At 38.5% G+C, this 22078-nt stretch overlaps 1 protein-coding gene across 1 annotated transcript in view; it reads right to left on the bottom strand.

Moving 5' to 3' along the window:
- Positions 1 to 1678: 1678 nt before the first annotated feature.
- The window catches only part of AGMO (alkylglycerol monooxygenase), a 297295-nt gene continuing 276895 nt past the window's right edge, over positions 1679 to 22078 (bottom strand). Inside the window, exon 13 of the mRNA XM_004582474.3 lies at positions 1679 to 1901. Coding sequence (XP_004582531.2) covers positions 1827 to 1901 — 75 coding nt within the window. The 3' untranslated portion in view covers positions 1679 to 1826. The remainder of the gene's footprint in view (positions 1902 to 22078) is intronic.

The raw sequence follows: 22078 nt of genomic DNA, 5'->3' as shown, positions 1-22078 counted from the left end.
AAAATGTAAGCATTTGTCAAAGGAAGCACCTTCCATTCATAGTGAGAGAAGCTTCAGGAGAATAAGAAATGGGGATGTTTGACTTTATGCATTATCAAAAAAGGATAGGTTATCACTTTAAAGTGATTTATTTCCATGACCAAACTCATTTCTAGGACCCTCTTGTAAATTTACATATATTTCAACACAGTTACAAATGTATACATTATTCCTTGTAGAATCCGCTAAACTACTCGGATCTACTAAAAACCTGTTGAAGAACTTGTAAAAGAAAAAAAAAAGAAGAAGAAGAAAAGTCATTTTCTGTGCCATTGCTAAATGAGGCGATCTATAGACTGCAATGTCTTTAAAATGCAAAATCTTTGTCTGGAGAATGTTCATGCTATAAACCTAATCATTTCAAGCCAGCAGAGGGCTCACTGTCATTGTAGGATTCTTGACAAGCAAGGTCCTGCAGAAACTGTTGGTAAGGACAAAAGTCGGATTCAATCTTTGTTATGGCTTAAGTACTTATTCAGACTCTGTGTCTAATTAAGTATAAAAGGATGAATGAAGTAAAGCCAAACCCCACTTCTGACGCTTGAGACATAATTTGTTAATTTTTCCATCATGCCAACTTTAATCGGCTGCCTCTGTTCCAATATGAAGAAGACATGTACTGGAATCTTGCACCCAATGAACTCACAGACAGCAGCCTGGCTGCTGATAGCTACATGCTTTTTCTTTGTTCTGAACTTAAGTAACAGATTCATAAAGTGAACCAAAAATCTGATCAGTCTCTCTAGCCTGGTGATGAATGCATGCACATCCCAGTAACGAGTAACTCTTGTAATTATTTAAATTACAACTTGAAATATAAAAAAAGAATATTAAAGGAGAGGAAAGAAAGTTCTGTTCCCATTTTTACAAGCTCTCCTCATTGTATTCAGCTTCTCCCTGTTAGTTCCCTGCTAATGTCATCTTTGGCAGATTTTCACAACCCCAGTGCTTACCTAACACCACAGACAATTTTATTTAGAGAATTTTATAAATATTATCAGAAGAACTCCAGTCACAGGGCTTAACATATGCTCACCAATTTACCAAACAATTTGACTAATCATATGAGCTGTACATATCCCAATTTGGGCAAGTGAGCCAACTATTTCTGACATGTCTTATTAATTTTCACTGTCCGTGATGTCTCCCTCTATAACATGGTTTCTTCATTTATGTGGGTTTGAAAAGGTAAAAAGCATTAGGTTCACAACTTATTAATACATTTTTATGATAATAAAGACAAAGGTGCTTTCAAATGGCATGTTTACTTCAGGGCAAAGAATGCTTGAAGCTCATGAATGATTTTGTTTGTAACATGTATTTTTCTGTGTTTTTTAAACGCCCTTCATTTACACGAATTTTAAAATGTTTTGGCCAAAATAAACATCATTTAAGTTCCACTTTGTGCTAGCTTTTTGGCATCCCTTGATAGATACCTACGTCCAGTGTTTGCAAACATTGAAATGATACCCCATCAAAACAAAGCCACAACAAAAGCAAATGTGATGCTCCTCTTTTATTGTTTGTCCATTTTTTCTCTTTCTCTCTTCATATACATCAGTGAACACAGCATTGTCACATTTGAAATAATTTGTTTTCCAACTGTCTGGGTAAATGAAAGTAACTGTAGTTTACTTCAATTTTAATGAAAAGCAATCATTGTAAAGCAAGACACAATAAACAAGCAGTTCGTATTGGCATCGTACCAGGCAATCATTTTTCTACATGCAGGAACCTAAATTGTCAGGAAAGACACACTCAGACGAGACACGTGGCTCACGCTCAGATCATTTCCAAGGGCCAGAGACAAGTTGCTTTATGCTTCTTCCACCCCAGAAAGCAACGCAGACAGAGAAGAAAATCTGACAAAACAGAACATAATGAAGGAAAACAGTTAGTACTGGATCGGTACTTTTTGTTCAACTACTTTGGAAACATTGGGAAATGAACAATATTTTAAAAAGTTAAGTCATGTAAGCTGAATGAAGCCATTGTTCACTGGAAGATTTAATTCAACATAAAACGTGTCACCTGAAGACAGAAATAGGAGGAAGACGTTTTGCTTCCATGGCTGTTTCCTCCTGCTCACAAATTGGGAGTCATTTCCATGGATGGTTGTTAGACGTCAACGAACAACGCAGAACTTGGCTTTGGCTTGGGTGAGGAAGAGCTAGTGCATGCTGCGTGCACCTTAGAAAGTAATGTCAGAGTTTCTGTAGTGTAGGAAGCCTTTGGATCAGGAAACATCAAAATACTGTGAAAGAAACATTGCTGTGGGACCCTGCCTGGAGGAGCTTCCCTCAACTTGAATTAACTGGAAGTACTGCTACACACACATCATTTAATCTTATCGGGTACGAAAATGCAACTGCAAAACTCCCTGTAAGATGAAAGACCTAACTAAATTCTCTCAAGCAGTCTCTAGCGAACATGAACACCATTTCCCTCAGACTTGGACACCAGCAGAATCTCACAATAAATCACCAAGTATTTGCCACTCAAAATTCCCAAAGGTCTAGGGCTTGAACAGAGCAGAATGGCAGCAGCTGTGGTTGTAGGCTTGTTCCTTGTACAAAACCGTAATCCCACCAGGCCAGGCTATGTCTTTACTCCTCACTGGCCATCTTAAGCAGCTTTCTGCCTTTCCCTTTCCTGTGCTCCAATCAGGAATGTCATGCTAGATGTGTGGCCATAGGAATGGGAAAGAAAGAAGTTTGTGTGAGAAGTTTTATGATTTTGTTCTTGTTGTGCAAACTTTCTGTTACAATTGCCCTTCACCAAGACGATCGCTGTTGAAGTTTGACTTACTAAATAGACAAGAGAAACACATCTAATTAGGAAAAAGAGGACTTGGAAGATCCTGTTCCTGAGGTGAATCCTTAGGCATTAACTGAGGCTGGATACACATGCACAGAAAACTGCTGCCAAGTCCAGAAGTCTGAATAAAGCTAAGGAGCCACCATAACAACAATAGCACATGACTTTATCCACTCATGTTTAGATTGGTGATTGGGATATCCAGCTTATGTGAACTTCTGGCTCTTTCTAATCACCTTTCATGTTGGCCAGTCTGAGAGCTTGCTTCTGGCATGGAGAGATATGAAAAATAAAATCAGCAGCTATTCGAAAGTTGGAGTCAAGAATAATATTCACATTTTGGAATTGTCTCAGAAGTCAAATACGATATTTTTAAAAGCTTGTCTTGATTTTGTTTCTTTTGACTGTAATTCAAGAAAGATGACCTCATGGGATTTCTCATGGTGTTGCCAGGTAAAACAATGCCAAGACCGACCGGGGAAGAGGGGTAGGGAGCATATGTGAAAGTTCAGATTTTGCAAGGAATCGTGTTTATTGATAAAGATGGCTTTATCGTTGTCAGAGAAGATAGCCACTCAAGTGGGATAGAGATGAAAAGTATTTTATATTGGCCTGAAGATGGATCCAGACTAGTCTTCAAGGACCCAGAATATGCTTTCTTTTAAAAGATTTATTAATTTGTTTGAAAGGCCGAGTTACAGAGTGAGAGAGTGACAAGCAGGGAGAGAGAATTAAAGAGAGATTAAGAAAGCTTCTATCTGCTAGTTCATTCCTCAAATGGGTGCAAGTCAGGTCTGGACCAAGTCATAGCCAGCAACTAGAAGCTTCATTTAGTTTTCTTACATGGGTGCACGAGCCCAAGCATGTGGGCCACCTTCCACTGCATTCTCAGGCAGATAAGCAGGAGGCAGGACCAGAAGTGGGATAGCTGGCACATGAACATGTGCCAGTGTAGGATGTTGCAGGCTTCGTCACTACTACAATGCCATCCTACCCCCTGAATATTCTAAAAGTAGTTAATAGATATGTTATTTTGTACATTTGACAAAAGAAATTTTTATGGGTTTTGAGTCTGCTGTATATGGTTATAAGAATCAACCCATCAAGAAAGGCTGAAGGCAATTAATTCTGTGAAAACTTGGCGTCTGACGTTTTCCAGATTGTATTATTATTCAGTCTATAGTCTTGAGGAAAAGGTTTTGTTTCTACTTGCCAATTGTTGAATTCTCTATCTAGTGGAGGATTATGCCCATGGTTATATAATAAACTGAAAGTTTGTCATAGTAAAAACTGAAATAATAATCATAAAATTGTAAAAATGTAAGAACAGAAGGAAGAAAGAAAAGTAGGACTATTAGTATGTTCATACATATATATATGTGTGTATGTATTTTTACATAGGAAAACAGATTCACTTTCACATGAGTTTATATGTCTATATATGTAATACATATACTAAAATGTACACCACGTATGTAACATTATGTTAAATATTATTTAACATAGACTAAACTACTTGGCTACTACAGTGATTCCATTTTAAGTTTTCCTTTCCTGGCTCCTTTCTTGATTCTTGTATTACGCTCTTCATCCTAAGCTTCTGTAGTTGATCACAGTAAATATATAATTTAGATTCAGGTATTTATTCAATTAAGGTATTTATTCAATTAATCACCAGAAGAATAAGTGGAAATTACAACCTCTCTATTTTCTTTTTACTATATTCTCCTGTGATTTACAAATGCAATGTTTCTGGATACGTAGGAACTCAATGTACAAATGTGCAGTTATTTTGTCCTGGGTCTGGACAAGCCCATGCTTTTCACAGCTGGATGCAAAGTAAGAGACAAAGGAAGTTCATTCTCAGTGTCAGGCCCTCCTTGGGCTGACACATCATTACTGCTCCTTGCCTTCAGATGGTTTCCTTGACTTGCCAGGGATTTCAGCTCAGACGCTTGAACCTTGGCCTGTACAGATGCTCTCTACACTTCTGCCACTCCTTCCAGAATCTTCCTTAAGTGGCAGGTGGTTAATCCAAGCCACTCATCCATATGAAAATGCTAGTGAGAACTGTTGTTACTTGACTGCCCTGCCCAGTTATGTCTGTATTTTAAGAGGTTTTATTCCAAATAATTGTAAAGACAAGCAGGGAGAGAATGGCATCTTACAGGGGAGAGGAAATACTGCCTAACTCTGTTGTCCTGTGTGTGCGGTGTTGCCTCCAACCACAAACCTAAGATATTTGTCTTGTGCCTTTGTACATGCCTGCCTCTACTGATTGAAATGGCTCATTATACGTCTAATAAGTGACAAAATAGGAAGTCACTTGTTACCTCCAGCCGTGGGCAATGTCAGTTACAACTAGCTTATCCCACAGCCTTTATGGCTCTGATGGAATGAAGTAGACTTTTCAACTTATATAAGCCTTCACTACAATTACAAATGAAAGCATTAAAGTGCTTGAAGAGTTATTCATTAGAAAACCAAATTCTCAGAAATGGCTAAAATTGACTTTGATTTTTAGACATATATACCTCCTGTTACAAAAATTTCAAGTATCAAGTCACTTCAAAAAGTTCAATTTTTTAAAGATGTAATTGATAGATGCTATTTTCATTACAGTAAAATTTGAAAGTCATGTGTTTTTCCATTCTACATATTGTCCGTTAAATTTGGGGGGTTTCCCTTCTACCTCATAGTTAACTTGGACCCACTGGCAGCAGGATCTGTGCATATACAACTCTAAGTCATTCATAATTTGAAAAAGTATTGAACAACTAAGCCATTGTGTTGATTTGTAAAGTTTTACGTTCTACCTTGCCAAGAGAATGATTTCATTTATTTTAAACGTGAAATGACATTGTGTGAAAATTTGAGACAAAATATTTGAAAAATAATTTGTTTCTCTGTTGATTTCCTAAAATTCTTATGGTATGTGTAGAGCAGCGGTCTCTAACAAAGCTTCAAATTCAAGGGTATATTGTCACCCAGTAATGACTCTAGCACTGAAGAGACTCAGAACATACTGATGAAGTGACAAATGAACAAAACTACAACAATCATAACAGGAAGAATTTGTTTTAAGCAGGATACATGGCACATGTATTAATTTTGACTTAATTATTTGGAGAAAATAAACTCCCAAATTTGTAAAGTCCTTCGTTAAAATCACTGAGTTATTCTTTGTACAGTAATTATTTATGGCATACAGATAAGACACCAAAGAGAGCCCAAATATGAATTCTTTAAAGTATCCCCATTTGGTAGTAAGGCAAGAGAATAAATATGCTAAACACAGCTGGAGTATAAATTGGAGACAAAGGTACTGACGATCTTTCTAAACCTTCAGAAACGCATTAGGTAATGACAAATTTTGCATTTTGTAAAAACCAGACAAATGTCAGCTCAGAAGAAATAGGGATTACCAGTTTTACTTTCAGTCTATTCTTCCAAAATATCTGGTCCAATGCATCCAAAGAACCAAAACCTTGGAGACAGTATTTTCAGACACTGTGTCTGCTACTTAGCAGTCTTGCATTTTCTCTTTTGGCATATTGTGTCCCCTCTTCCCGAGACAATGCAATCGCAGCTGTATTTTATGTTAAGATCATGTAAGGATTTGTTGCTATCTATCCTTTTAAATCTAACAAATATTTTTGGCTAGTTTTAAAATATGCATTAAAGTTCTTACCTGAGGCAGAAAAAATTGAAAATAAATTTCATGGAATATACTTATGATAACAAAGCTTTATGTGGGAAAATGTATTTTCCCATCGTTGATTGTTTATTTATGTTTTCATTTTAAATGTTTGGTGTATTTGATAGGCAGAGAAAGACATAGACAAAAACATATTGGCAGAAAGAGGGAGCACTCCCATCACAAATTCATTTCCCAAATGCCTGCAGAGGCTGGGACTCATTCCAGATCTCCCAGGAGAGACCTCAAGGCTCTTCTCCAGGGTTAGCAGGAAGCTGGAATCAGGAGCTAGAGGCCGGAACTGACCTGAGGTATGCTGGGATGGAATATTGGCTTCAGAAAAACTAAGCTAAATGACTTCTCCTGATATTAACTTTTAAACAAGAGACTAAAATAAGTATACATAATCAAGCTTTTCAAAACTCGAGCACACATACACAATTATTAGAATAAAGTTTCATAACCCTTCAGTTGTACTCTGAAAACTGAGAAATCATGTATTTCATATTTGACTCAACAAGGAGTAAAAGGCACTTATGGTTAGACTGACAAAATCTAGTAGCTAAACTCACACGGCAAGTGCAGAATCCTTCACTTCCATCATTCCCGAGAGCTGATTGTGTGTTACGATGTACAATAGACTATTCACTCTTAAAATGTAAACCTATGGGGAAAACTGGCATTGTTTTTGCCGTATTCCTGAAGACCAACCATTTGATCATCCGAGCAATGTCTGTGCTAACACAGCTATATTGGAAAGCCACAAAAATTAGCAATATGGTTACAGATCTCTTATAGATGGTGAAAAAAAACCTATAATTCAAAGTACAGTTGAACACAGTTGGCATGAATTAGCTACTGTACATGCAAACTCATCTGGTTGAAATTGTTCTGAATCATAATTAGCATAGAGTGAAAATAGATGCTACATCTCTCCAAAACATCTGTATGTTGTTTTTTGTTGTTGTTGTTGATGGAATTCAAAGTTGTGAGCAAAGCAGCTTTACCTTTCTCGATTGAAGTGTTTAAAACGACAAATGTGGCAACATTTCCAGCTTTCCAGGTTCAACATGCAGCAACAGTTAAACTGGCAATCAAAATCGATTAGACATGACTACTGTTTATGAGGCAGCCAGAATATTTCTTCAAATGGAGGGTGACTACATTTTTCATCGTCCAGGTCCTCAAGACTTCAGAAGAATAGTATTTTCTAGAACTTTTGCTTCAACTACAAAAGAGAAATAGTGCAAATCCATGCAGCAAAGGGTGAGCATAAGGTAAAACCACTCAATGGTCCAGTATCTTTTGTGGGAAAGTAAATCAGGAAGAACTTTGACCATTATGCTGGGAAAAATATTTTTTTGGAAAGGCTTACTTTTTAAGAAAGAATGCTTTTCCATCAAGAAGATTCTCCCATCTATACATATGTATGCTCACCAGGGGACATCACAGTGTATTTTTTGTGAATAAGAGGAGGAAGTTTTTTTTAAGTGCAATGAAAACTTTTAAGGATGGTCTGTTTTCATTTTTATGAAGTTGGGAATAAAACAAAAGTTGGAAACTTACAAGGCACTTGATGGACATTACCTGGCTTAACTGTGTGCTGAGTTTTTTATGCCTTCACATTAGCAATGGGCAAACCATTGAGAATGACCTAACCCCATGACCTAACAATAATACCTGAATATTTGCTTTTTCCAGAGTAGGAGTCCAAGGAATTTGGAAATACATTTTCAAAAAATTCTTCTTTTTATTTCCATAGTTCTGTAAATAATCTTGGGCTACCACTCAAAATACAATATCATCAGCACAAAATTACTAACCTCCTTCGGTGAGTTTTGAAACCGAACAGATTTGAATAAAATGTTGCTGGGTTAATCATCATCTTCATGTGTCTAGAAAGAACTTTCCTTTTTTTTGGCTTTTCTTTTAAAGATTTTTTTTTTTATTACAGATATACAGAGAGGAGGAGAGACAGAGAGGAAGATCTTCCATCATTAATTTACTCCCCAAATGGCCTCAAAGGTTGGAGCTGAGCCAATCTGAAGCCAGGAGCCCGGAACCTCTTCCAGGTCTCCCACTCAAGGGCAGAGTCCCAAGGCTTTGGGCCACCCTTGACTGCTTTCCCAGGTCACAAGCAGGGAGCTGGATGGCAAGTGGGATAACTGGGATTAAAACCAGCGTCCATATGGGATCCTGATGTGCTCAAGGCGAGGACTTTAGCCGCTAGGCCACGCCGTCGGGCCCTGTTTCCTTGGAAAAAACTTTCTTAAACAGGGAGAAACATGACATTTAATCCAAAACTCCAAATATTGCACTTTGGTGATGCTCTGTCATTTCTGAGATTGGAAGCATATTCAGCCAGACTCTGACATCAGTAGGGTCTAATCTACTCAGTCGGCACGGTCCTATCCCCAAATCATGCTGATTGTCATTCTACTTACTACAGAGAAAAGCCTGATTCCCCCTTTTTTTCTGAAATGAAGAGCTTGGGGCCTCCCACACAGGTAACAATCTTCAGTAACTGAGATACACACACTGAAATCCAGAAGCGTAAAAAAGCTTACACACAGTATTAGCCAACCCTGCTTATCTAGAATTTTCCATCTGAAAATTTCTTAGTATGTGTCTTCCATCTAGGAAATAAGTGGGGAAAAAAAGGTATCTTTAAAACTCAGTTCCATTTTAGGCCAAAAAAACACACAAAAAGTGCCGTATTTACAGAAGCCTTGGTGACGTCTGATTTTAAAAACAAGTCACTCTCAACATACGTTTTGAAAGTATCTCTTTGCATTGTTTGTGCTGTGTCAAAGGGTAGATCGGCCCCCCAGCTAATGGGAACTTTCAGGAGTCAGCTCTTAAGAGGACCAGAGACCCCAGATGGCTCACAGCTTGCGGGATTTCTCTCTGCACCCTGCCAGAGATGGGACTTGCCAAATGGTGTCTTGCACAAGCCCCAAGTCATAAACCGCATCCTCCTGGGCCAGTCCTGCCAGAACTGAGCCCAAGGGGATGCAGTCTGGCTGATGGGAGACTGTGATTGCTTCCTAAGGAAGCCGCAGCTGCTTTCCTGAGAGACACCCCAGATGCCTGCGTTTTTCCTTACTTTCCATTTTTGACTACCTGTTCTGGCAGCAGTTCCAACAAAGGCAGGGGCAGGCGGCAGGCACCCAGCTGTTTTCAATAAGCCTTGGCAACGCAGGTACTGATGACATAAACATCGCAGACATTGGAGAAGCCTATTTCCTAGCTTGCAAGCTGTAAAAAAGGTGTGAGCCAACACTCTACCTCTCTGCTCAAAATAATGATGAGGATGGTTGGTGGGGGCTTTAATTATGAAAGTAAACGTTCTTAAAGAAATGATATCCTAAATTTTGGGGAAGAACTTCTAATCCCACCAAGTATTGAAACAATGTGAAATTTATAAATTTAGAATTCAACTGGTACTTTTTTTTTCCTTAAGCGAAACAGCAAGGTCAAAATATGTACTTAATTTGACTTCTTATTTTCCTGTGGCCAAAGCAGGAAACAATGAGATGTGGCATTATCCATTTGAATTAAATAACACATTTTTCTTTTTCATTGACATGTTCTCAAACATAGAACTTTAAAATCTAATACGTTATGATCTCTGAGTGGGTATACTATTGCAATACCACAAAACGTCTTCTGTTCATTTCAGTATCAATCCAGAAACCTGGAGAAGATGTTAACTCATATTTTAATTAAGACATGTTTTTTTTTTTTTTTCGGGCTTTTAGCGATTATAAACATTTAATGGATTTAATATTTGCACATTAAGAAAAATGTACATAACTTACTTTTGCTTATATGTCAAAATGTAGGCTTTTGTGTTTTCTGTTTGACCTATGAGAATAGGAATTTATTTAAAAACTGAAGGAAATGCAGTTAAATTTCAATATTCTACACTTACAGGTGATTGTTCGGTTTCCTGTAAAACAAAGTGATGTTTCTATCAGAGTTGGTTTAACTTAAGACTCCCACTTACGCTTTGCCCCAATGATTCACAAAATTGATCTCTGGCTATGTCCAGTCTCTTGAACAGATCTACTGTTTTTTTCCATAATTCTCGTTCCTCCGATGTGCCATACAAGTGCCATCAGATCTGCATTCTAAATTGAAGCTTTTCAACAAAACAAAACAAAACAAAAACAAAACAAAACAAAATGCGGCTGAGCAGAGGCAGCACAGGGAGATCTTTACGTTCTTTCAAAAGTCTGATTTTGAACAGAATGATTATAATTCAAATAAAAAGTTACTTAGCTTAAAATTAAAAGATCGCTGGTAAATTAAATAGGCTAAGGATGATGTGCTGAATAAACATTGCAAATAACTCAAGACAAAGAGTGACCTAATGAAACCAAAATAATTCTGGAAAAGGAATAAGAAGGCTTACTTATTCCAGTTGAAGACTTTGCCTCGACAAGTTATTTGGTTTGTAAGTCTCTGAATCCACCAAAGAGGGATCATGAATAACTTCCCTGGTTTTCCACGCAATTCTGGTGAATGCTGACTTAACTTTTAAAAATGGTAAACCACTATAAAGAACTATAGAGCACTTTACCTAGACTGATAAAGGATGGGGTTTTATTATAAAAGTAATATATTAAAACTAAAGACAGAGTGACAGATTATCAAAAATTGGAAATGAGAGATTTTAGTCAGCTTTATTTCATTAGTGACCGTTAGTTAAGAGGATGCTCTTAAAGTTTTAGATATATGATAACTGTTATAAAAGTACAAATCTTTTACAATCTGGGATGAGATGTTCGTGTTTAAACTTATAGATGCAGCATTACTTGATACAAATTTATTATTTACCTAAACATTTAAGAACATCGAGTTTTTTGCTTTTCCTGAGTTTTGTGCTCTTTGTTATTCATTTTAGTCCTAAAATCATGTTAATATTAATTCCTTCCTTATGTTTGATGTAAAAATGTGGAATAAATAATCTTTTGTAAAAACCCTCCCATTCACACCCTGTCATCAAATTTCTGTTTCCAACATTCATGTTGTATTAAATGCCCTATTCATAATCAAAACTGCCTTCAAAACCATTAGTTTTATACAGAACTATTTCCAGAGGGGAACCTAGGCAGCATAATAAAATACACACAATCAAAATTCCGAGGCCAGCTTAGTGACACAACAGGTTAAGCCACCATGTGAAATGTTGGCATCCCATGTGGGCACCCATCTGCATTCCAGCCCGTTCCATTTCCAGTCAAGCTTGCTGCTAATGGCCTGGGGAAAGCAGCAGAAGATGGCCCAAGTTCCAGAGCCCCTGCCACCCACAGGAGAGATCCAATGAAGCTCCTGGCTCTTGGCTTCAGCTTGGTTTTGCCCTGGCTGTTGCAATCACTTGGGGAATGAATTGGTGGAGAGATCTTTCTCTCTCTGTAGCTTTGACTTTCAAATAAATAAGTACATCTTTAAAAACAAAAACAACTAACAGACACATCATCGGTGGTGGTGTTTCTTGAAAACTTTAACAAGAGCAAGAAGGACATTGAGCAAAGCTGAGTCAATTCTGAGCAGAAATAAGACAATTAAGCAGTGAATCCTGGGACCAGGCATTTGAGAGCACAACTCCCTGATAAAGGTCCAAATTTGAAGGTGGTGATGAAGAAGGTAAGCAGATTTCCATGAAAGACATCCTGTCCCGTACTTTTGCTGTTTTGTATACAGTACGTACGTACTGGACAGTCAAACCCCTTGAAAACATAATGGAAGTTTGAGTTTAGACTCTATATAGAAATACCTAACAAATGAATGTTCCAAGTTCTTTTCAAATGAATGCACTCTGGGGTTCATCCACTGGTTGCTCAGCACTAGGTGTGAATCAAGAGAAAAGATCTGGACTTGGTCCCCAGTGGCCTGCAGCCATTCCTGAGTATTTACGAGAGTCTTGCTTTATTCCAGACAGTCCCCTGTTGGCTGAGACTTAACTGATGAGTAATACGGTCCTTGAATTCATGGAACTGAGCTCTACATAGTTGTGGACGAACGTATCTGTTAAAGGCTGGTCAATTCGTGTACACATCTTTTCAAAATCTTCAGAGTTATCTTCACAATGATGTCATTAAATCTAACAGTGTTTCAGCTAGATCAATCATGGGATTATATTACATTTTCCACTGACTTGGGTTATTTGTGAAATGAATCATATTCGTTGCAGCTGCCTTATAGAATTCTTATATTAGGAAGCAGTGAGTCATCTTGGTGTAGCAGATAGAGTGTTCCCTAAAGGAATCGTAACTCAACGCTGTGAGTGGCATTTTTGGATACAAAAGAAGCACATTTGAAGCACAATTCCACCTTGGGCAAGTTATTTCATTTCAAGGAGGCCTCAGGAGCTTCAGCTGAGAAGTTGTAATGCTGTAAATTAGAATGATTAATTGAAACAAGTAACTAATAGCATCATTATATATATCTATATATAAAATGTGTGTGTGTATATATATATATATATGTATGTATAGACAGACATTTGGCAAAGTTAGTACATAACTGATTTCACATTCCAATTGATATTAGGCCAGCCCTAACCAGTGTTTTCCAAGCTTTGTTCTATAAAGATTTTAGTGTAATTCTTCCCACCCAAGTAATTATAAAGCAAATAACAAAACCTTATTTTTCAAAGGACAAGGATAAAGCCAATGCAATGTAAGTTCAAATACTTATTTTTTTCCCTGTATACTCTTTCACCTCATAAACTAGTGGTGCACATTTAGCTGAGACACTATTCATACTGGGTGACCGTTATGGTACAGCAAGTTAATCCAAGTATGGGATGCTATCTCAGTATAAAGCCCTCTTGGGTTTGACCAGACCCAGTCCTGGCTCTCGAGGGTATTTCGGGAGTGAACCTGAGGATGGAAGAGCTTTTTCCCTCACCCTGCCTTTCAAGTAGATCAAAATAAATAAACATTGAAAAATGGGATTGGTACTCCACATTGAAATGGCTGGTTTAATATCTAGCCTCGCTGCTGTCTCCAGCTTTCTGGGAACTGAGACCTTGGGAAGCAGTAGTGATCGGTTCCCATCATCCATGAGTGATCTGGACTGAGTTTCCATCTCCCATAGGGACAATTGGATAATGACCCAGTGGGTGAGATCTCCCTCTTCTCTTCCTCCCTCCATCCCTCATAAACCAAATAAAGAAATACACTTTAAAAAGCACAATGAAGAAATCTTCAACTTTTGTGTTTGTGGTTCTTGAAAAACCAGAAGCCATATGCTAAGGCTTTTCATGCTTTCTTTCACAAAATATGGAACCATTTCATTTCCCTCGCTTTCTTTTTCTGTCCATCAGGAGCAAAGTAATAGAAAATCTCTAGAGTCTATTCTGGACTCTATTATCACAAAAGCTAGTAGAGTTGACTACCCCCCTTCCCCACACTGTTACAGGGATAAAATATTCTCTGGTTGGGTCTCCATAAAAGCTTGACTTGTAATGAAAAGAACACATCAGAAATATTTCACCATCTAGCTTTAATTGCTAGCATGAAAAGATAATTAAAATAGCAGAGGAAAGGAGATGAAAAATCCTTTGGTAACAGAATGATCCACTTGCTTGCAGTGTATGCAGAGCCTGGCAAAGGCTGAGGCAGATTTTCAGCTGCTGATTCCTAGACGCAAGACTCCAGGTGTGCCCACAAAGGAGCAGCCGCGAGCAACTGCCTGGGATTTTTCAAAGCTAGGACACACTGGAGCAGCTAACAAATCCACGACAGCAACGATTCCTACCAACAGTTGCTCCAGCCATTCTCGGAAATCAAAGCAACAGTTGCTAATTTGATGGCTACTGGTAATGATGGTGGGTTTAATGACCCTCAAAAATTTTCAAGCTAACATGCTATGATTGTTTATGTTGTTAATTAATAAAAATGCTATTGTCTACTTTGAGTTCCAAAACGAAGCCTTGCTTTTTTTTTTTTCAGTTTTACCTAGTTCATAGTTTATGTCATTTTTAAATTCCTGTTTCCAATGACAGTGAAAGAAAACAGTGGGTAGGGAGAACACTAGGATTTTTTTTTTAATCTTAAGGATTTATTTTATTTATTTGAAAGGCAAAGTTTTAGAGCAAGAGAGGAAGCAATATATAGAGAGATGTGTCCCCTGGTTCACCCCTCAAATGGCTGTAGTCACTCTGGCTAAACTGGGAGCCTCTTTAGATCACTCAAATGGGTGCAAAGGCGCAGCTGCTTGAGTTGTGTTCCACTGCTCTTACAGGTGCATCATCAGGGAATTGGAGTGGCAAGGAACAGTCAGGACTCTGACCCTCACAAGAGATGCAGGTGTTTTCTGCGGTGTTTTGGCAGATTTTTTCCCACAACACTGAGACCTAGCGATCTTAGAACTCATTATGATGTTGTAAAAAAATTTGGGAAATTTTTCACCAATGTTGGAGATTTAAAAGGGGTAATGATGTTTTGGGGCAGCATGCGTTTTCACAAATTGTCTTTGTAGCTAACAAATACGCTTATAATTATGTCAAAAGATAAGTTGATGGTTACTACACCAATGTGTGAATAATTGTCACAAGAAAGTAGAGTAAGTGGAACCTTCTTGCTTAGAGAGTACAGTTAAAATTGCTCAAGAAAAATCCCTTAAATAACCCTTGCAGTATGATACACACAGTTTGTGCATTTTAGCTCTCTGTGGTAACTTTTCCACATGCTCAAGTTGAGGAACATTGCTAGACTGAAAGAACCCAAGGAAAGTCCGTCGGTATGTGCTTGAGGACTCAGCTCAACCCTGCATGTAGGGGAGTGACAAAACAACAGACAAGATGGAATGTATAACAGGTGTTCAGGCCTTCCTGCTTCTGTGTAGGGGTTCTTCACATTATTTCCACTCTGGTGCATGGCTTCAGTCTGTGTCTACTGTGTGTGGTAGCTTTTGTGCAGGTCAGGCAGGCTAGTGGAACGTATCTTGGAGCTAGCAGTGAATTCTCCATTCTCAGAGGAGCTTGCACACACAACTGATGTCACTTCGGTTAATCTTAATATATGAAGGAGCATTCAGTTAGGTTCTTTGACATAAAAATTTTGCTTTAAAAGGATGCTTTAACTGCTTACATCTGCCCATTGCTAATTCCAACTTTAGGAGCCCAGGAAGGCAGCAGCTTTATTTCAAACAATCTGACGATTAAATCCAGTGTAAATTCTGTCACAACAAATGTCATGTATCAAGGTTTTCTTTTACAAGTAGAATTGGCTAATTTTAGACTTGAATCCTGACTTGTTACCAAATTACAATCCCCTGCAATAAACCGGTTGCCTATAAAATTTACTACAGGGATTCCCCTTGCCAGGAAGTGGGAATCGTAGAGAGAAACTGCACAGAATTCTGGAACAGGAAGTCTGTTCCTTCATAATGTCCCATGAACAAATATGGATTGAACTGCTCCAAATTGCTCCATGCTGTTATCAGAAAACGGCTCATATTCCAGAAATGTTTTTTCCTCTTTCTTCTTCTTCTTTGTTTTTTAAGATTTTATTTATTTATCTTTATTGGAAAGTCAGACAAACAGAGAGGAGGAGAGACAGACAGGAAGATCTTCCGTCCTTTGATTCACTCCCCAAGTGGCTCAATGACTGGCGCAGCACCCATCCGAAGCCAGGAGCCCCGATCCTCCTCGGGGTCTCCCACGCGGGTGCAGGGTCCCAAGGCTTTGGGCCGTCCTCGACTGCTTTCCCAGACCACAAGCAGGGAGCTGGCTGGGAAGCAGGGCCTCCGAAATTAGAACCAGTGGCCATATGGGATCCTGATACGTGCAAGGTGAGGACTCAAGCCGCTAGGCTACCACTCCTGGCCTTTGATCGTTAGTCTTCTTTCTTTGCTTTGCTATTTGTGAAGGGAGTTACTACTACCATTAGACTTGAAGACTCCCCACAGTGTGGGTTGCAGACTGGAATTCTCCCACATGAGTCTGGCAGACGGGTCATGCAGAATGATATTAGTCCATTTAATTTTCAAAATACATACAGTTAGAACACATGTGTTGTGCAGGGACTGAGAAATGCAGTTCAGAAATAGCGAGGTCTGGGTAATGTTTCAGTGCAGTATGCTTAGTGACTGCTCCCTGAAACTCATGCTGATAACCTTGTCTCTGTGAACACTAGTTTATAATATTTATGTATAGCACTATGGAGAATATCAAAGCTACCAGGCTTTGAAACCCTGTGGCAGGTGCTCCAAAACTTCATGTGAATCAACCCCACAGCATGGAACACATTAACTGGAGGACTTTAGGAATTTGGAACTCCAACAGCCTGGGATGTGGATTTAATTGAAACACAGCATTATGACAATCTTTTTTTTCTCTCTCTCTGGAGACAGGATTTTTTTTTAAGGTGCATGCATTTGGATAATTGAGCATTGACATAGTATATCACAATGATGCATTTAAACAACCTTATCTGCTTCCAGACACTCACTTCACTGAAATACACAGGCCTCCTTTGCTGGAGAAAGACCCATCCAGAAGTGAGCCAGGCAGTTCTCCCAGGCAGCCAGCCCCCAAGGCTCACACATACATATACAAGGCACTTCTGCAGGAAATATTTCTGGGTTTCCACTACAAATGAGGGCCAACACATGATAGAATCATACCCTTGGTGCATTTCAGAGCTGGACATCAGGGTACAGAGCATGGGCAAGCCCAGTAAACCCTTAGGGCAAGCAGCAAGCAAAAAGAGCTCCTGGCTGGTGACCTTGCCCTGGTCCGGTTCTATGCCGGAAGCAGTTGTCTGCGCACCTGGGCGTTCTTTGCCCAGTGCCAAAAAGCTGCCTTTTTTTCCATTGCTATGACTTTACAGGATTTCTCTTTCTTTCTTTGATCATTTTCAGACGCAGAGGTAGAAAGTACTAAGATACCACTTATTAAATTCAAACTTGCAGATTATATCAGTGGAAAGTTAATATCATTTTAAAATTGTATTTTAGGACTCATGTAGTGTAAGACTAAATAGTTTGCTATAGGACTAAATCGAGAAATGGCCATTGATTATTGTCAATTTTTGCAGTTTATATTGATATAAAATATGATTTGCATATTTACCCGCTGATAGATTAATGACGTTTTCTTGTGTGTGTGATCCTGTCTGTGCGTTTTAGGCGGTAATGAAAGCATTCAATAGAATTAGGAGAACAAAAACATAAAATTAAGATGTTGGAATACTTAATAACTTGTTTTACATTCCCAGCGTTAGAAGACAAGACAAACACATTAAATAAACACATTTCACATTGTTTCTTTCTGGATCTGACTCCTTGGGGCTGAGCCAACCCAGGAATGTTGGAGAATCATTTGGCCTGTATTTGGCTTCTGGATATTGAGGCCATGTGTGCCGGATCAGAGTTACAGAGCTATTTCCACGATTCTATTCCAATCCCTCTGCAAGTCAAGTTCATCTGTCAGTTCCTCGAGCCAGAACCGAGCTCTTGTAAGTCATCTATCAAAACTCTGGAGCTGGCCAAGCATGCTGATGGGTGTGGAGGTTCAGTTCATGAAGTAATTTTATCTACATCAGCATTGCAGAAAGGGAGGGGGGAAAAGGCCTGACCCCCACCGCAAACAAAATTTCTTCTCTATTTTGCTCTTTCAATCTTTGACTTCACTTGCCAAGAAGGAGTGCACTGGTGGAAGCCCTTCCCCCCAGGAAAATCAAGGCCAACATCCTGATTTACTTACAATTAACTTTCATCAAAATATATATGCGTATATATGTATATATATATACATATATACGCATATATATTTTTTTCCCTCCTCAAGCTGCCTGACCCGTCAGGCATGCTGCAAGGAACTTTCAGAATGAGGGAGCAGTTGGGAGCTCTCTTTTATACAGCTGTTGTTCAACTGATTGTTAACTGTCCATGAAACGAATGTGAGCATTGGCTTCTTTCAAGAGTAGCCACTTGCTGTCCCTGTAAGAGAGAAAGCCAATAGGAAAAAGTCCTTCCTGCTGCAGAATCTGCAACCTCACAGGTGATTGCTAGCTCTATGTGGAGCACATTCATAACTTTTTTTTAAGATTGATTTACTTTATTGGAAAGGTGTGTCAGATTTAGGAAGCTCTTCTCCCTAGTGGTTCACTTCTCAAATGATGGCAATGACTGAAGCTGAATCAATCCAAAGCCAGGAGCCAGGTGTTTCCGCTGGATCTCCCAAGTGGGTACAGGGTCCCAAGACTTTGGACCATCCTCCACTGCTTTCCGAGGCCGTGAACAGGGAGCTGGACTGGGAGCAAAGAACCCAGGACAAGAACTTGTGCCCACATGGGATACCAGAGCTTGCAAAAGGATTATCCAGTTGAGCCATCACACTGGGTAGGTTTATCAATTTTATAACAGTTTCACTCACTGTGAAGGTCATGATTCTTAATATTTGGCATGATCTTCTTCACTTTCAGATAATCTCAAGCTTGACAAAGTATGTAGACAGTTTACATAATAAAGATAATAATTATCTTAGTAATCAGTTCACACAATAGAATTCTAGTCTAAACCTAATTTTTTTTCTTTGCAGATAACTTTAAGTTTAATAGCTACCACTGGGCCAGATGAAAAGTACTAACTGGTGTGTTTGCTTACTTTTTAAATATTCTGCTAAAATATTTTTGAAAAATATCAATATTCATGAACAGTGTGTTTTGAGAACCAATAGATAAAAGGTTTTCCTTTTTTTTCTTTTTGGTCTCGATATTCAGGTTCATATGGTTACTCAAGAATTAGTGAACAGCTTATTTGGCTAATTTACATATAGCTGAAATGAATCCTTATTTTTAAAGATATTTATTTATGTGAAAGTCAGAAATACAGAGAGGGGGAGAGATACCTACAGATAGGGAAAGAGAAAGATCTTTCATGCACTGTTTCATTCTCCTGATGGTCCCGATAGCCAGGGCTGGGTGGCTGGCTGAGGTCAAAGCTGGAAGCCCGGAGCTCCATTTGGTTCTCCCTCGTGGATCCCAGTGTCCAAGCACTTGCACCTTGCACTTTGCTCCGCTGCTCACCAAGGTCATTATTACAGAATGGCCTGGAGGTGGAGCAACTGGATCGCAAACCGGCACCCATATGAGAAAGTGGCATTGCATGTGGTGTCTTAACTTGCTATGCCACAATACCAGCTTCCTCAATTTTGGTGTTGGGAAGCAGAAAAAACAAACATGGATACAGCCCGATGAATAACAGCCCTAGATAAGAAGATCATAATATGTTGAAAATAAAACAGGAAAGTACAATTCAAAAGTGAGATGGTTGGGATTTGGTGATGTTGAACATTCAGCCAAATATGCCCTTAATGTAAAAACACTTTCTTTTCAAGATTTATCCTCTTTTGCAACTTGCTATGTGTCTGCTGATTAGCAATCACAGGCAGATATTCCTTCTTTAAGACTTATTTAATTTTATTGTAAAGTCAGATATTTAGAGAGGAGGGAGACAGAGAGGAAGATTTTCTGTGCATTGATTCACTCCTCAGGTAGCCACAACAGCTGGAGCTGCGCTGACCCAAAGCTAGGATCCCGGAGACTCTTCCTGGTCTCCCACACGGATGCAGAATCCCAAGGCCTTGGGCCATCCTTGACTGCTTTCCCAGGGCACTGGTTGGGAGTTGGATGGGAACTGGGGCTGCTGGGATTAGAACCAGTGCCCATATGGGATCTCGGCATGCGCAAGGCGAGGAATTTAGCTGCTAGGCTACTGTGTAGAGCCCTACCAGATGTTCTTTATGCATGAAATATTTACAGCTACTAGCCTAACCTTTGATTTGATAATCTTATTTTTCAGATTTCGTGAGTGCTTTAAAATACACAGAGAAATGGAAGAACACTGCAAAGACATCGGTGCCTTTATTTCTGTGATACACAAGGCCATTGCGTAGAAGCTCCATACATCTTCCTCCAGGACCTTCCTAGGAAGACCCAAATCTGTGAATGCTCAAATCTCCTCTATAAAACAACATAGTATTTGCATATACATTTCACATATCTTTTCGTCTTGTTTAAATTATCTCTAGATTACTTAAAATACTCAATAAAATGTAAGTGCTATATAAATAGCTGCTACACTATTGTCTATGGAATCGTGCAATTTCTTCAAACATTCTTGACCTGAGATTGACTGGATAGAGATGGTCATGTCCCTCCTCCATCTCTGCTTCCTTTATTCTTTTTCTCTCTCCCCGCTCCAAAACATCTGTTCCTGTGTGTTTATGTTTTAATGTGTATTGACCAAGAACAAGAACTTTCTCCTATTCATTTACAAAAATACCATCACATGTGATGAATTTGATATTGAGAGCAAAACCATCCAATGTACATTCAGATTTCCATAAAAGGTCTCAAAAACATGTCTCATAAAGTTACGCAGCAGCTACGTATGCATGTGAGAACAACCTAAATATGCTCATGAAACAAGCACTTCTTTCACTTTTTTAAATATTATATTCAATTTAAAAACAGTTCGAGATTTGATGGGCATCAATACATCATAGTCATTGCAGTTCAGTAATGTCACAAGTTTTAAAGGGATGACCAAAAAGGAATTTCTACAGAAATCAGGATCCAGTTTTAATCAAGACCACAGTAACTCCTGCTTTCTAATTTTATCATTACTGCTGTTAGTGCCCGCAGTAGAGGTTACTCGAAGTGCTGTTAGGTGATATCCAAGAGATAATTAACAATTAAACTTTTTGATAAAATCACACACTGGTATCATCACCGTCATATTAGACTACTGAATTTTTAGCCTTACAAAATAATTTCTAGATAAAGTGATTCTTGGAGATAAGAATGATAGTTTGTGAAAGATTGTATTCAGTGAGGAAACTGGACAACTGTGTTACTTGTTCTAAACACAACGTGAACAACTGGAACACTGATAGACTATTGCAACTAATATCCATGGGGCAACAAAGTTATATTTCCCCCTGAATAAGGAGTGAGTAAACAGGAATGCATTTCTATGTCTACAGGTAAGAACTATGTTAGCTTACTAACAGTTATCTGTAATTTATAGAAACATAGACAATTTCCATAGCAAAACTCTTGCACTCATGAAGATTTTCTCTAGACTCTAGACAATGTGCAATTTCCCACTGAGGAGCAAATACATTTACTTATAACTTTATTAAATGCTGTTCCTGTCCATTGAAAGTTTATTATCATGATGACTACATTTACCATTGGAAGAATAGCACTGATAGAATTTTGAATTATGTCAATCTATCTAATAAGTGATTCCTAACCAAGGATAAAACGAATTAAGAATATCCTATTATGTAAAATGCTTTTATAAGCAGCTTCACTAAAAAAATGTGCTAAAATACACCTTTTCCTTTCTAATTAAAATAGCCAGAGAAATAGCCTCTTCAGGCTGTCCAATAAAAACTTTATTTTGATGAAGCTCTAATATGTAACATTTGCAAACTGATATGCTAGAATCAATGTATACAAATGACAGGAATGGAGAGAGATATAAAAGCAACTGAGA

This window comes from Ochotona princeps, chromosome 20, assembly GCF_030435755.1.
Source record: "Ochotona princeps isolate mOchPri1 chromosome 20, mOchPri1.hap1, whole genome shotgun sequence".
In the NCBI taxonomy this organism is placed as follows: Eukaryota; Metazoa; Chordata; class Mammalia; order Lagomorpha; family Ochotonidae; genus Ochotona; species Ochotona princeps.
This window is presented reverse-complemented; position numbering and strand designations above follow the sequence as displayed.